Source organism: Battus philenor, unplaced genomic scaffold, assembly GCF_028537555.1.
Source record: "Battus philenor isolate CCGP_79_NKW_IND1 unplaced genomic scaffold, ilBatPhil1.0.hap1 SCAF_7, whole genome shotgun sequence".
Taxonomy (NCBI): domain Eukaryota; kingdom Metazoa; phylum Arthropoda; class Insecta; order Lepidoptera; family Papilionidae; genus Battus; species Battus philenor.
In genome coordinates, this window is record NW_027181737.1 from 6,935,580 (window position 1) to 6,953,065 (window position 17,486).

The following is a 17,486-nucleotide window of genomic DNA, read 5'->3' on the forward strand; positions in this document are numbered from 1 at the left end:
AAGAAATGTTAATTAAAAAATAAAGGTTTATTTTGCGCCATGCTATGCGGTTTATCACAGATCTTCGAAGGTATCACATATTCTAAAATAACATATTTTCAGCGTACAACAACATAACAATAGCAGTGCACATCATTTATTATACCCTAGAGACTAGAACACGAAAAAAGGTAAACTGTGAAGGTTGCGCGTGTGACCATTGTAACTTTCTCAGTTAATTTTCCTGCTATGATGAGTGTTAGTAAAATTGCATGCCGTAAGAAATAACCTCCTTCCTGCCGCAAAGTCGTTGGCAATGACCTCGGCTAGTCTACCCCTCGACAAAGATTTCATGACGTAGACGCGCATTTCGATAAACACTGCTTATTCGATTCATTAATTTACCAACATTGCGATTGCTTGCGATTTTACATCCAGATATTAATATTTAAAATCTTTACCGGCATACAGCACCGAAGCATGGGATCAAATAAGAAAATATTACCGTTTTTACGCCAAAGGTAAAAATGAATAATTTAGTTCACTGGATGTATTTAATAATAAATGTTATGCCAGTTATAGTGAAATAAATACATTTTGTTCTCAATTCAAAAAGAGATAATCATTAAAAATATGAACTCTGATGCTAAAGCACGGCCATGTGATATTTCCTACTTATTATCTAAAACTAGCAAATTGACCTCGGAAGAATCAACTTCCTTCGTTTCGTTCTTAGTGATTCACATATTTCCTTGATTAAATATTTTATTTTTACTCTTTGACAGTTCTCTTAACTCGGCTGGCGCGCGCACATGCCTTATACGGCAGCAGAAATACAAGAACGAGAGATTAAATGCGGTCCCGTCCTGCCCGCCATGCGAGGTCACGACATATTACGTTTTCGTTAATGTTTACTTCCAGCCGCCCCACGGATCCACATTCAAGAAATAATAAATTTCATAAAGACAAATTAATTCTTCAATCAATAATATATTAATAATCTTATTAATTCAAAATCACATTTGTCGATTATAACATTATTTTTTTTAAAAGTAACGGCAGAACTATCTATCAAGAGATCCCCTTATTATTGTTAATAATAGTTTACAATTCTTGTTTATATAGCCAAGTACGGTTCTGATAATTGTCATTCCGGTCTTTGTGGTTCCAGGCCCTTACCATACAAAATTTAAATATTTAACGAACAACAACACTTACAGAACTAAGTATAACAGGAATATATGTAGAAAGATTTCAATAAAAGTTTTTTCATCAAAATCTTGGATCTGAACGATAGAATTTTATTTTCTGCCCAAGTTTACTTTTTTTAACCTCGAATTAACAAGGTTAGACATACATTTAACCTACATTTTTGTTACTAATAAACCATTGACTTTGTACAATACTTGAGCTAATCTAGTTGATTAATTTGACATTGGCTTTTTGCACAGATAACTCTTAATAATGTGGTTTTTAAAAGGTCTCTTTGTTTACATTACTAACACATTACATTTCATATAACATCTTATGTGAAATCTAACAGCGCTTATATTTTAACCAAGGTAATAACGGTATAGGCATTATTAGTATTTTTAACATAACTACCCAAGGAGACCTATTAATGCCTCCAAGGAAAATAATGGTGCAACTTTATCTTTTCGATTTTCGTGATAAAAGATGGGTCTATTTCTAAACTGTAATATAGATAAGTTCATAAATAAAGAAAAGACAAACAAAAAAATGTAACAAAAGTAATTCAATATCAAAATATTAAAAGAACACCAAATAAAAAAATACTTTAATTAAGCAAAAAACAAGGCATTCACACTTGAATGAAAATGGGCTAGTCATGTAGCACGTAACAGGATCGTTCGTTAGAACAATAAAATTACGAAGTGAAAACGATCAATGCAACTGGCAAAAAAAAGGAATGGGTGGCGCTGAGAAGGGACATGAAAAAATGGACAAAGAGAGAGGCGACATGCACCCTTAGATCGAAGTTCATGATCAAGGAGTTTGGTTTTATCAGCCGATAGACTCCCACCGCAATGCATAGGCCTCCTCCAAGGATCGCCACAATGGTCAGTCTTGCCCTGCCTGCATCCTTTAACTTCCAAGGACTCAGCTATGTCGTCGGTCCAACTAGTCTAATCTTAAGATTAGTGTCAAAGAATTTATGTTTTTTTAAAGAAGCGCCAGAAGAAAATCATCTAAAAATCAGAAAGATTTCCTAAAATTGAAATCTCAAAAATGTAAATGTACATCTATCTAAACAATCGTAAATACTATGTCTCTGTATCTTTGTATATTACTTGTAACTATAATTAAGGCGACATGAACTGCTGCGCATTATCTCGAAAAGTCGACTTGGTGTTTCATACCTACGTAGCCAAATAATTAGAAAATACCAACGGCGATAATCCACGGAACGCTGTCGCCGCACAGCGTTCTAGTTTCAAAACAAATCCTTGCCAGTACGTGACTCAGATTGTGTTCGGAACAAGAAACCCGTCCAGTTACGCAACGACTAGTGCCCAGTCCTGGCTCTACCCGCGATTCCGGTCAACAAGAGTGAATCTGGTAATAAAAGTAATCATAACTTCACACATGCTTTTAAAGAAATTACAATAATTATTGATCTATTAAATTACTTTTGACTTGACTGGATCATAATACAGTAGACCATATAACTAAATTAACATAAAAATTATTTTCATAATCAAATAGTGTGCATATAGGCACACCTTGTAATAAAATTATTAATTTTGTACGATTAATTCGGTACATCTTTGTTCTTAAGTGACAAAAAATGTACAAATTATTTAAATTACGTTATCATCGCATTTAGATACGGAAATAAAAGCTGAATTAAGTATTGTATTCAACATAAACACATTGTGTATAAGCAATAATATTTCAGACTTTAAGTTGTAAAAAAAAGGTATTTTTAAAACAAGCCATTAATTTAGTTTTACATTTATTTATTAATTTAAATCTTATTCTAACCTAAAATAATGAAATAAAAATGTATAATAACATAAACACACATACCAAAAAAACACTGAATATATGCAAAGCAAAAAAAAATTAACTAAATAGCTTGAAACGTGTCTCTTTAATATCATGAATACAAAGTAATTCTACTTGTGACATTTCTAAATAATATACGGTTTTTATTCGGCTCATTTATTAGTCCTATTGCATTGAATTACGTTTCTTAATTAAATAAATGCTTTACAAGTAAATAACTATAGAAAATTTCTGTTTATGATCATGTAACTAGTAAAAATTTGTTACATTTCAAGTATAGGTAGCCAAAACTTTGTCCTTGATTACATCTCCGGCAAAGTCGGTTCTTGTGTATTTGTCTTTTAAAAATCAAATTAAAGGATTTACTCATAAAATTAGGAAAAAAAATCTTTATAAATGAAAAATCAATCCGTCCCTAGTTATTTTATAAAACATTATGACTAACAGATGAAATGATAAAGGTTACCCTCTAAAATGAACTACTTTTTAATAAAGTATCGCGTATGATATCTACATATTACGTACATAAGTGTACATCCGGGAATTAAAAGTTCAGTGACATTTTGTTGAGGACGAATTTTTCGACCACGTCGTGTACGCTTTTTATCTGATTTTTTGTAGTACGTCGCTAGCAAATAAACCTATCGCCAATATCTCATGTTAAAGTACCGTTAGAGGCGGGAGATCACCGTCATTACATCGGTTATTCTGACATTACTAAACGTCTTGACCGAATTGTGCGCCACGGGCAGATGATAGATTCTAGGAGTACAGCACAATACGTTGTTGTGTCCATACTTTGGCAGGTGTAACATACGATGTTTTTACTCGAAAGGTCACATAAATGTAAAAAAATAAACGAAAACTTAAAATGCCTCAAACAAGACATGTCAGGAATACGTAAATTAATTTATCTACCGATCCTAACTCACATGTTGCATGACATATATCGGTGCCATCTTGCTGAGAGAAGGTTTGTACTCCAAGAGTGGGAAGTTTACGGTGTCAAAAATATATTGTTTGTGGGTTTGTAAATTAGATTTAATTTGCAGATCAAATTAAATTAATAAAATTGCCTCGTGCGTTATTTTATGCAAAGATATTAATACCGATATGTTATGTTATGTTGTCTTGTGTTGTGTTGTTTATATTGTATGTTGTTGTACTGTGTTATGTTATGTTACGATTTTCGTATTTTTGAAATCGAATTTGAATTTATATTCTTTATATATAACTTTATTAAATTGTGCGAGTGACAGTCTCTCTATCCCACGGTTGCCATCAATAGGATACCAATTCTTCCAGAAGAATTGATGATTGAACTAAACAGGTACCTAACAACAAAGTCACGCCTTGCGCGGTATTCTTTTTGCATTTGCCTTTAAAAATTTAAGTAGTTAACACGAAATTAGCAGCTGTCGCACAATTGTCTGCTAACTAATAACCCGATGGAATGCATGTGGTCAAAACTTTAAACCTCTCCGATATACATAGGCATAGATGGTAACGAGTGTTGAAACTGCTTTAACGAGGTCATGGGACAGTTAATGAGAGGTAAAAGCTTCTTTAGATAACTAATCACTTATTTGAAAATAACTATAAGATAACATAACATGTAGACGTAACGACAAAAACTTGCAGCATATTATTATTAATAAACCTCGCAATTTGCAGAGGACTGATAAAAACAATTTTCCTGTACGCTTTGCACTACTTAGAAATAATATGCGTGACATCTATTTACATTGAAGTATTACGCGACTGTTATTACACATAAAACTGGTCGAACTTTTGTTGCGTTATAAAGATGTTAGTGTAAAAGATCGGTCGATCGACCACATTGAATGACGTCTATACGTAAGAGTGTTTTTTGTACCACGTTGCTAATTTTGTCATTTCTTAAATGAAAGCACGCTTGTATTTGTATTTTATTTATTATTATTTTCAGGAGTTTATTATACATTTAAAATGTACGATACTTATTCTTTTAAAAACTAATTACTTTAAGAGAAACATAATGAGACGTAACAAATTTAACCTCAGACTTTAGAAATAATATATATATAAATAATATATGTACATAGTTTACATCTATGGTTTTATAACGCCTTGTTTAATTTCGTTATTTTGTCAGCTACGTGCTACATCGTACGGCTTCTTCTTTTCCATGTCCTACAAATACCGAAGAAGATTGTAATTCACTCACCTTTTGAACAACCAGAGGTGTACCAAAGTCTTTGCCGCCCTGGAGCCTAAAACCCAGAGGCTGCTGGTCGGACTTATTCAACCGCACAGTTATTAACTGTGCCATCTGTAAAAAAATATATAAGTATTAATAACACCGCTAAAGTTGTAGCTTTTGTAGAAAAGAATTTCCTCCAGAAAAAATATTCCCGTGGATAGCATTAAATAAATTTTAAAGTAAAATCTGGAAAGGTAAGTATTAAATGCAATGGTACAATCATTAAGCCTGGCGTGGCATTTGATTGACCCAATTGAAGATTTATTTTCTCTCGGGCGTAACTCCGCTGACCGCACTCGGCGGGTATTCGGTCCGTGCGATCTATTTTATCATCGTTGAAGATCTTTGCGCGAATCAATAGACATTAGTGAAAGGAGACTGAGAGCTGAACTTTCGTTTATTTGTACAAGGAATAAACAATAAACCAATCATTTATCTATATCATGAAGATTTCTCTTTTCGGTATACCAATTATGACAACATAAACATTCGCAGAACAATAAAATCTGGTTTTTTAACACAAATTATTCAAGTTTATTTAAGAAACACCCATCAGGTGTATAATATAAAATTATAGTTAATTTTAATTTACAAAAAGTTTTTATACAGGCGAGAAACAGCTCTTCTGCGTGTGGACACTTTTATGAATAAATAATAAGTGAGGAGAGTGACGTAGTTATTCGTGTAAAAGACACGCATAAAAGTGCTCTGTATATTATGACATGTATGTTATGGTAGGTATATTTTACAAGTTACCTTGAGTCATATATACTGAAATAATAACCAAATTGTGGTAGACAAAATTAATTTTCTTTGTTGAGCCAACCCTTGAAAGGCCTTGTTAAACGCATCAAGTACTGACGAAGGTCAAGACGCTCTTAAGCTGTCATTCTGTATACTACGAAATCACAATAAAGATAAATTAAATATATTTTTTAATGAGACGCTATTCAGGAACTATTGTGCGCAATGCATTTGCGCAAAACTTTACCACATTACTTGTTTTACTTATTTTTTACACTTTATGTGTAAAAAATAAGTAACGTATACGTACATACGTATTAGTCTGTAAACTGCCTATATTTATTTTTTACATAATTCATTAATAAAATGGCCTTAAAGTATCCAAGTTTTTAAATTAAAACAACTCTTCGTATACGCAATGTGCTCGACAGTAAATGTTTTATATAATAAGAATACACATTGGTAAAGTAATTATATTAGTTTCAGTGTTATTCAAACCGCACTGTAGTATCACCACCAGCCGTCAGACTTCAGACTGTTCTAGAAATATTCCAATATTCTTGAAAATATTCAGTTATTAACGCCATTAATCTGGCGACCCAATATTCTTTGCTGAGCTACAATTTGTGAAAATCACAATCAACCCACTTTGTACTGGCTGATTTTTAAGTTTTATACCCGAGTAATAACAAATAATTGCTGCAACGATGTTAACAGAAAATTTTATTCAACCATTAATAATGGACACTTGCTTTCTTGTTTTCATGGTTTGTTTTTTTTCTATTATCGTGCCAGACGTCAGCGTGAGAGCACAATGTCATCTAAGTCTTTGTTCGTGATTAAAAGTCGTTACGTGCCTCTGTATACCTTATCTTAAGAACGCAATCTAGGTATTGTAATTATGTGGCTTCTTCACAGTATAAATTGTATTGAACGCCGTTAAGTACTATGCATTTACATTTGCTATAACTATCAAAGTACTTACATATGTACACTCGTTTAGATATACGCATGTGATGCTATGCTCCATTTGTTTTGCACTTGGCATGTGGAGTCTGACCAAATTTATAACCCGATATATTTTGAATTCTCGAACTTAAGAACGGCATCTCAACCCTTAGCAAGTGGTATTTCATAAATTTCTTTCTGAACTGACTTCTACTCGGCAGAAGGAATATTTGTACCAAATTTAAAGTCCCTAAATAAAAACGGGACAAGTCAATATATGGGTAGAAATATTTTTTGTTTACATATATAGAAGACGGCAATATTCTCATCACAACTGAACTTTATTTCTATTGATTTAACTTTAATTGTCAGATAAATTCATTATTATCTATACGTTTATATTTGTAATGGGTAATATTTGGCTGCATAACATTCATAACTAACAAAAGAATGTATTTTTTCTAAAACGGATACTATCAATAGTATTGAACATTTAAGTTTTCTAATAAAGTTGCAAAGTTGAAATTGACAGTGTGTCTCACAAAATAAATATTATTTATTTTATAAATGCGTGCTTCTAATAAGTGTGCTGCAGATTAAGCGTATCAAAAAGTGTGAATATGTAGATCAAACAAACTGGGTTAATTTCAACCAACTTACCTGTTTTCCTATTTTATCTTTGGCTGATATTTTACAAAAAAACGATAACAAATTAGTGTATCTTTAAGTTCATGTAGCCAGATTTCAATGTAAGCATTCAATACAAATGTAATTAATTACAGGTATGCGGTATATTTCTATTTTCCTAAAATATACCTCTTGTTTAGTTATAATTTTAATTTTATGATGGCTGATTTTCTTCTTTTCTTTAAATAAATTAGAAATATGTGTTTAAAAATGTGACTAACCATCAGTCATAGTATAATGTCGGAACTAATATAAACGTGTATTAAGCACAACCTTTACTCGATAAAACACACTGTTCGAACACATTATAATCGCCCTCACCCCTAGATCAAGCGTCCATTGCAGCCTTACAAACGACTTATACAACTTCTTTGATACCTAAAAACAGACTGCATTAATGCAAATTGAGTTTTGTAACATAAACTTAGAATATAAGGTTTTCTACCATTCCACACATATTTATCCTACATCTTTTTCTATTTTTAATAAAATACATGAATTTTATAGTCAACATAAAGTAGGTAAAACAAAAAACAAATGTTTAAAAAAAAATTATTTGAAGAACGCAGAACATAAGCTAAAATATAATAAGAACATAAGCTATCATAAGAATATCATAAGTACATATATACGAATATCATAAGAACATAAGCTCTAAAAACGTTACGTTACGTCCACCCATATTCTAAAGCTTTTCGTTTACTTTACACAATTTTACCTAACATGAGAGTTTTCTGCGTTAGCACAATGTGTTTTAAATTCGGAATAATTTAACAAACTCACGTTAAAATCAGTAAACTTAATCGTTTAATCTAATCGTCGACAAATTATTGTTCATGTGGCAAGTAAACACAAAAGACACTATAACGGTCGTAGTTGCAATTTTCAAATTTCCCCAATACACTAATAACACCAGAATCGCGTACAGTTAAAGGAATTTTTATATTATTTTTAGAATAACTTATTATTTTTTAAATGTTTAAATTACTCATCATCACACGCGAGCTGTGTCGAATAAACGTAGACTCATTGTTATTATTTAAACACATTTGATTTTTACCGGATTGTTACTCATGCGCTAACTGCTGACGTCACGCGTATGAGTAACTGCGAGACCCCGCGTTCGGTGTCGGTCACAAAACTGATCACTTCGGTATTTGGGTGACTGAGATTTCTTCGTAAGAGGCAGGTAAGCTGTATAAAAAAGTAATATGTATTTTCAAACACTAAACGGTAATTCAGCTCATCGATAGTAACCGTTAACTTTGTGTTTGTTTTATTTGTTTAAAGAAGGTTACATTTGTCAATATCTAACCAGAAGTGTCCGTTACATCTAAACATTTATATTAATTTTCTTGTATACTTAAGACTGTGATGTACATGTGCCCTAAAAAATTATATTGCAATAACTTCTTTCATTTGGCGTATTTTGAGAGAAAGAAACCATATCTTAAAGCAGAGGTCAGCAACGTTTTTAATGTGAAGAGAGAAATACTAAATTAAAAATTCATGGCGAGCGCCAATTATTTTTTGACCTAACAAATATTTAAAAATAATATTCATATTTATAAAACATGTTCATTTATTAATTTTTTAATTTATAAATTTAATTACAGAACAAGGTAACATAACATCTTAAATTATGGTTGCCATATCATCTGCATTTTTTTCATAATCGATCATATACGAAGTTTTGAATTTCTTGTCTAAATTAATGATAGTTTAAAGTCGCACTAAAATTTATTGAAGGGCGCAGTGGCGCCCGCGGGCGCCGCGTTGCCGACCTCTGTCTTAATGCAAAAAATACAGCAGCATTTTATACTATAACATATGGTTTCTTATTAGAAAATTATTGTGTTGAAAATGTATACTTTCGCGTCTTAATGACCTCATCTGGTACTTAAGCACAAAGTTTGGATAAAGAGTTTCCTCAGTGATTGATAACTTTTCATTGCAAAAACTGAAATGATGCTGAAAATTTCAAGTAAAGTTGGAAGTAAAAATAATGCTTGGTAATCGAAACTTTAAAAACAAAGTGTTCTTTGCTTCTACTAAATATTATATTAGAAATAACATACGTATGTATTAAAAATATATAACTAATAAAATATTATCTAAACAGCGTAGATATAATCTACATCTCACTTTAACTCTTAATTACAAGATAGTTTTATAATCAAGACTTTTTTAACCTATAGTTCGGTAATAATGTTAGTATAAATAAACAGATGCTTCAGTTTCATTAGCAAGCTGTTAGGCATTCTTGTTTACATTATTTGAACATCAGAAAGGTTTCATTTAACGTTTTTCGTTTCGGTAGTCAACATTATCAACCTCTCAAGGTTAAACATAAATTACACGCATATTTAAAACCTATAGATACAGGAATGTCGATACACTTATGTGGTGTTGGCAAAAGAACCCGAGTAAATATAATGTCGGCTTCGGCACTCTCGAAATAGAATTTGGCATGATACCGTAGTCACCAAGAATACGAGAAAAAAGTATTTATTGAATGCAAATTAGTATTATTACAAGTGCAAAACTCAATATTCACTTTTGCATTATGGTGTTGTGAGAACTTGCGGGATGCGTGGGAGCCATCCACAGTAAATAGGGACCGTTAGGATCCGGATTGTCACACGCTCGTCTTACAGCTTCTGATGAAGAATGTTTTGTCTCGTCAAATACATGATTTACGCTGATGTCATTGTTATAATTGCAAAATACTTTAATGTACTCTATTCCCGTTTGTTTGTCCAGCTGCGGCCTTCGTGGCTCTCTCTGACGAGACGCTTGTACACTTTTGGTTTTATCCATTCGACCCGATGGCGTCTCAAGGCTTTCACTAACAGCGGTTACGAGTCTGTTACAGTAGGTTGCGTACGAGACAAACGCATATTGCATGCCTTAGTCCGGTTGAGGTGTCGCAAGCTCAGGCGTCTGTTGCATTAAAATATTCAAAGCTTATGCAGCCCGGCGCCATCGAAATTACTTCGCTTTGTTCAAATATCTACCTACACGCATGTCCGACGCATGCGCATTTTATAAGCTCAAAGCACAGTCCCGTTGACTTAAAGTAAAATTTTACTCTAGTGAAATTATATAATGATTTTTTTTTAATTTAATATATATTGATCAATAATATATAATTATACTTTGTTTAAAAATGTTATTAATGGGCGTACAAAACTATGATACTTAAAAGGTTTGAGAATATTTAATTAATAGTTAATAATTTACTAACTTCAATGAATACTAAAAGTACGAGTATCTACTATTTTAGTTTTGTGTATATTTAAGTAAAACTCGACAATTATTTGTTCTAAAGTTTTAAATAATTGAAATAGATAAGTCAGCATTTCATTGTCATACAATTAAATAAAACCTTTTAAGTCTTTTCAATTTTGTTGACCCTTCTTTCGCAAATGTGATGCAAGTAGCATTTGTGCAGCTTCGCAAATAAACGTCGACGGGCCGCACAACGAAGACATTTTTTCGTTCCTTATCGGCTTCTGTTAGCTCTTGGCAAATATTTATCTATTGGTTTTTGACCTCTTTAATCCGATGCCTTAACAAGCAGTATTATTTTATTTTTGTTGTATATAAATGTCATTTAAAGGTATTTTTACTACCTTCCAGCAACACGATAATGATAGAATCTATTATTAGTTACTTAGTAGTCATTTGTCTGTGAACACAAGAATTGTAATTTATTTTTAAACTTCCAAATTTAAAAAAACTAATCTTCTAAATTTTATTTCATACTTTTGGATTTCAGAGTGAATTTTAATACTAATCGTAACAAAAGTAAAAATATGAAGAAAAATAAACTTTTATCTCGATGTACATTTCTCTAGTGTTCATTGCATGGCCTCGAATTATTTCTGTTAGTCGTGGGCGACAGCGTAAACTTGGCACCTCACACACGTCACCTTTTTCTCACTGTCCCCGTTTCACGACATCTCCCGGATTTCGTATGTAACAGCTTAAAGTTGGATAATATATTGTATAATTTTGTAATAATGTCAATAACCCTCAAAATGCAATGTAAGAACCTTGGCGAGTAAATATAGAGCGGTTGCGAAAGAGTTGGCGACCCGCCACCGACGCAAACGGACGCCTCGATGATAATTCGCATTAAAAGCTTCTACTATTGAAGGCATAAATAATAATTATGTAACGCTATAATAGGTCGATTAATTAAACTCTGCACTCGTATACAATCACAAGCTGTAAAACTCAGTATCACTGATTAATTTGAACGTTCCCAACAAGTGCGTTTTGTAATTCAAATCAATAATAAACTTATTGATTCAAAGAGACACCGATATAAATTAATTGCAGTCTAGGTCAGAACATATACAGAAAGATAGCCCCGGCCCAGCAAGCTCGTGTCGCACGCTGATATTTAAGTATGTACTACAAAGCCAAGTTCAATGCGATTGTAGCAATTGACATATTGTAGGTATCATTGTCACGTTTATCTTACTTATAATCGTCGATATTATTTTAAATTTAAGCGTAAAAAGAATGTTAGTATGACTCCAATTTAAATTTAGTGACCGGTTTTGTTATCAATTCCGTATAAAGACTAGGAGGCTCTCCACCATCTGCTACAAGCGGATTTTTATATACTTCAGCCACTTAGCTCGGAGACAACCAGTTTCGATAAGCTGGTTGTCACAATAAAAGAAAGAAAGAGCAATCACCAGCCTGATGGCCGGACTCTGTGCGGGTGATGACGGAGGCGCTCAGAAAGGCAAAACAAAGAGAACTGTGGAGGCAGCTTGTCGAATCCTCGACCAGAGTTTTCCAGGAAGAACACGACCTAAAGCAATGAAGATAAACGACAACGAAAAGCGCTTTTGATGATTTTGTAGACCTATTATTTTCTATTATTGACTCTTTTTACAATTTTTATAATTAACAACTTTAACAAACTTTAACAACTTTAACTTTACAACCCAAAATATTACGGTTTTGGAAAGCAATTCTGTTATAACCGAGGTATAATAATTTATTTAAATAGGGAAGCAAATAGGTCAGCAGATAAACGCCGTATGCGTCATGGCTTGCAATAGAAACTTTAAATGGAATGACATCGGTCGGCACTGCCTGTGCTATCTTCAACCGCTGTTTTTAGAGGATACCTTGTGTCGTCAAAATTAGTAACGTTTGGTGTACATATGAAATGTAAATAAAATGCAGTTGTTAAAATATACGGTACAGTCGCTTATTGTTCCCGCAGACTTGCGATTTAAGAATAAGTAAACGGATATTCGCGATTGATCCCTACGCCTCACTGGCATGTTTATTGCACGCTCAGCTGTGCCTGTAACCGTGCACAGCCACTGTCCCGATACCTATATGCACGAAATCAGGACATATCTTATCTATATCGTCGGGAAAATATCGATACGCCAACGTCAAAAATTGGAACGATCGACGGACATTAGAAATTAAATTAAGCATCCCTATTAACGTTGAGCTACTGATTTCAAATCGTACAAAATATACCGATGATTTACAAAAATAAAACAAATAAAATAGGATTGTTTACTTATATCCGCACATCCCGTTACGTGTGGTGTAAAAAGAAACTGTTTAGTTAATACCTCCGGTATTTTCGAGAAGGAAAACTTATGTTTAACAATACGAAACAGCACAATATTTTAAAGTAAACATTACGAAATTTCATAAATATAACATAATTTTGCCCATAATACAACAATAGTCAGAAAGATATTTAACCGGAACAAAGTCGTGAATATACTTAATCGAGTGTAGAGTTAACTTTTTTTTTAAGTTTTAATATCCAGTGTCACCGATTTTGAGTAAGATATACCTTGACCAACTACTCGCAAGAACTAATGCAAGAATAGATATATGTAATAAAGCCATTAATATGAATATTACAATGTACATAAATTAAAAAAAAAACTTTAAAATTTAGCTTATGAAATATATATAAATAAACATTAATTTTTCATCCGACACACCAACGTAAGTCACATATTGATCTTTACCAACGGTCAAAAAGAAAACACGTTTTTTCGATAACAACGCGGCAATCGGTCGCGTCGAACTTCGTAATCAACGTGACTCATGCCTAGTTATAAAAACTATGCATAATAAAAACTTGTTGCTACTTTTATATTTACTTTAAAATCACAAACAAAATACTTCAGTATAAACACAGATTTAATGTTTTATTTATTTTATTGTTCTTCTAAATAAACACGAGCGTATTGGTCCCTTGTGTTTAATAAACATAAATTTTAAAACTATCAAGTTCTGAATACCTTAATCGTTAATATTTGTGAAATATTTTTAATTTTTTGGATTATGATTACAAAAGTATTGAAACCTTTCGCTTGTAATAAACGTCCACTATTCGTTAAGATTGAATAGATAAATTCATTAGGTTGACAAGTAAGCTTGCTATGTACCAAAGAAAAGTGTTATTTTCAATCACCCAATTTGCAGTTAGTAGAAATCTTATATCAAAGGTAACTCTTGACTAAGTATTAATTTATGATGTTACTCATATGACTGGGCCTAATAAGAAATTACATTGAACGCACGCCAAATACGGCGGATATTGACAATAAAGCTTTTAATGATTAGGTGTGCTGGCTAGACGTCAACGATGGTTTATGAAAATGATCAATGATTGTAATCATACGTATTTAAAGCGACACAATTCAAGGCACAAAGTGCAGGTCACATGGCGTGCAGAACGAAAGATCTCTGAAGCCTGTGAGTGAAGACCACGCACCGGACGAAGTGAACAGTCGACCTTGTTAATGTCGCCGGAAGACGCTGGATGCAGGCCGCTTCCCACCCATCTTAAGTCTTGAAGACTGATTCGATAAATTATGAAGGTCGACAATAATTAAAATACTAGGGTAAATAACACGAGTCATAACAATTACGAAATCATATGTATCTTGAATAAATCAAGCAATTATAAATAATTTATACTCGAAAAAAGTTATCTACTATTTCAAATTGTAATATAATAATATATTTCAATTATTATTATACAATAACAACTTAAACAAAGTGTATATCGCAGATTTAGAAAACTTAAGTTGCGAGATGAACAAGATAAAACAAGTGTGTTATACATATAATTAAAATTTAGTAGTATATGTTCAGTTGCTCACCAAACTTATTGAGACTAAGGCAAGCCGTTATCTATTCAAACTAAACATACAGAAATTTGTATTCAGTGCGCGCCACATTTAATTATTCTCGTTATCAGTAAATTACAAGTGCACAGGATTTTCAAACAGCGCTCAAACAGGAAAACAAGCAGGTGATATTGCATCGTAAACAAACATCGCATCGTTTGTTGTTCGTATCCCTTCGTCTTTATTTGCATTTACGCACAACGCCATGGTGCAGCCCGATAATACTTCTTACTATAATACTTAATATAATACTACTTAGGTTTTTAGTCACCTTAAAAAGTCCTAGATTTTAAAAAATGTGTTTATAGATTCTTTCAGTTAATTACCGATTATGATTATACTGTAACGAATATCTTATAGGATTTTTCGGTTTTTGGCGAAGCAACAAAACTTTATAACAATAATGCTTTAACTCTAAATATTTCCATCTTTTACCTAAAGGCATTCGTATAAGAGCTGGACAAATAAGCCATCTCTATGGTTACTTTTCATTGAAGGCAGCTCTCGTACAACCTCAGTGTTGACGTTACGATCGTCAATTACTCGAATTGAATCTAGGAACAATTCAAGCAAGGCGCCAACTAAACACCCTTTCTGGCCCAGAGACAATAAACTGAACATATTTTGTCGTACGCCCTGTTACTACGCAGTAAAGAAAACAATTGTATAAACTTATATATGATAGTTTAACTTTACACAAGCATAGATAGATATAAGCAATAATATCCGCTAGTGTAAGCGTTATTTATAAACTTTATTTTAGTTGTGAAGCATCCATCGAAAAATTTGCATATGGTTTTTCCTTATTCTTTGTTCTTAACATTAATTGATAACGAGCAAGGCTTCAGACTGAAGGTTTCATTAACCAAGGAAACATTTAACTTTCTTGTGTTTGCTGCCAACAATCATCTTGAAATGTATGTATAAAATGGTAAATACAACCTTCGGAAGGCACATAGAATAATATGCGCAGGGAGATCAAAGGGCTTGCAAGTATGAACGTTTTAAAATTCTTTTTAGTTTGGGCCGTTGCACTCCGGCTGGGACTCGTCTAACCGGCCCACTATCAGTCCGCGCTCCGATTCATCGCACGCCAACTCGCAGCCAATGCTGGGCCATCATCAATTGTAACCACATACAAAAATGCGAAAGTTTAAGTTTCTTCTCTGATAATAATTTAAAACCATGGAAAAATTTATGTTTACTTCCTGCAGATTTTACAAAATAAAAATAAAAATTTTAACTAAACATTCGTGCGCTGTCAAAGAGAATTCAAAAACATTATATATTTACCGTAAATCAAATTAGACAAATGACACAAACAGTGGACAATCAATTAATAAGACATTATAGCTTTTAATATTAACACAAAAAATTTGTAGTGCGATGTCTTATTCGTAAAATATTTTCAAGAACCGGCGATTACGTAAAGTTCGTGAAAAGTAAATTTAGTGACGGGCGAAAGTGATATTCCCTGGAAGTGTATATTTTTGTCTCAAATTTTCCCGCAACATTTATGTTAATTAGCCAGCCACACATTTCTTGTTGCCAACTTTAAAAAAAAAACATTTAAAATAAATGACTCAAAATGGGTACAGACTTATTGCTTATGAGATCCGGGCGAGGTGTAGGTACTTATTGCTTATGCAACTGACCTGGCATCAAGACAAATTTCAACTTTATTCGAAAAGAATTCCATAACAATTAACTTCATATGTGGATACTTAATACCTTAGCTTACAAAAAACAGTATATAACTTTTTTTTAAAAACGAGTGAATAGTATATACATATGTTATTAATATTTTTGTTTACATTAAATTATTTTTACATTTTTTAATTCAAAAAATTATAAACCCATTATAAATAAATCTTCCAATAATATCCGGTGTAGGTTATTCTTGAAAGCCTCACATGAAAAAATATTCCCAATTTAGCGCGTTGCTATCCGCAGCAGTTCTGCGAAACAGCTGTTTTATTATGAAAACGCGACATGGTAATGGCACAGAAAAAAATTGGTTTCATAGTATATTCATTAGTATACTCACATCGTATACCGTGCTGTTGGATTGTGTATCTTCACTCGGCACTGTCAATCACAGGTTCAAAACACGATGCGCAAGCGTCCTAATAGGCGATCGCGCTCGCGGGATATATTTAGAGCGGTAATACGACACCGTGCGCGAGCGTCGGTCGTTCGAACGTGATACTACGGAGAGGCGCAACGCGCGAATGAGGCCTGCACGTTTGCGGGGCTCCGTGACCTCCCCCACGTCCCCTCCACCCCGGATGCTTATACCCAACCCGCGCTCACTCCCTTGCCCTCCCGCTCCTCTCAGTCTGGTCGCAATAGGGCGCGTCAGCGCAGCCTCCCGAGGACGATACCCTCTGACATCCCTTTGTTTGGTTCAGTGCAGCTCACGAATTAACGAAACCTTGCTCTTGGACAAGGTTGCCACTGGCTCAAATCTGATCTAACATTTACTCGGTACTTTCTATAATCGATAAATATATTTATACGTCCTAACACTAAGCAAAAAATCGCTCATAGCATCAATGTATTCTTATATTTTAACAAAAATTAAAAAAAAAAACTAATTGTGTATAGGCATATTACTGACTATCAATTGCAACGTTAATCAAAATTAGCTTTATAAA

At 33.0% G+C, this 17,486-nt stretch overlaps 1 protein-coding gene across 5 annotated transcripts in view; it reads right to left on the reverse strand.

Annotated features, from left to right (window-relative positions):
• The window catches only part of LOC137931161 (LIM domain-binding protein 3-like), a 34,131-nt gene extending 17,060 nt beyond the window's left edge, over positions 1 to 17,071 (reverse strand). For 2 of the 5 annotated variants that reach the window (XM_068774564.1, XM_068774565.1), the window contains exons 1-2: positions 16,877 to 17,071; positions 5,216 to 5,320 (exon numbers count right to left, since the gene is read on the reverse strand). In XM_068774564.1, the coding sequence (XP_068630665.1) occupies positions 5,216 to 5,320 (105 nt within the window). In that variant the 5' untranslated portion in view covers positions 16,877 to 17,071. Of the gene's footprint in view, positions 1 to 5,215; positions 5,321 to 16,876 lie in introns of those variants that run through there. The other 3 variants (XM_068774567.1, XM_068774566.1, XM_068774568.1) reach the window with 2 other exon arrangements.
• Between the last annotated feature and the right edge of the window lie 415 nt (positions 17,072 to 17,486).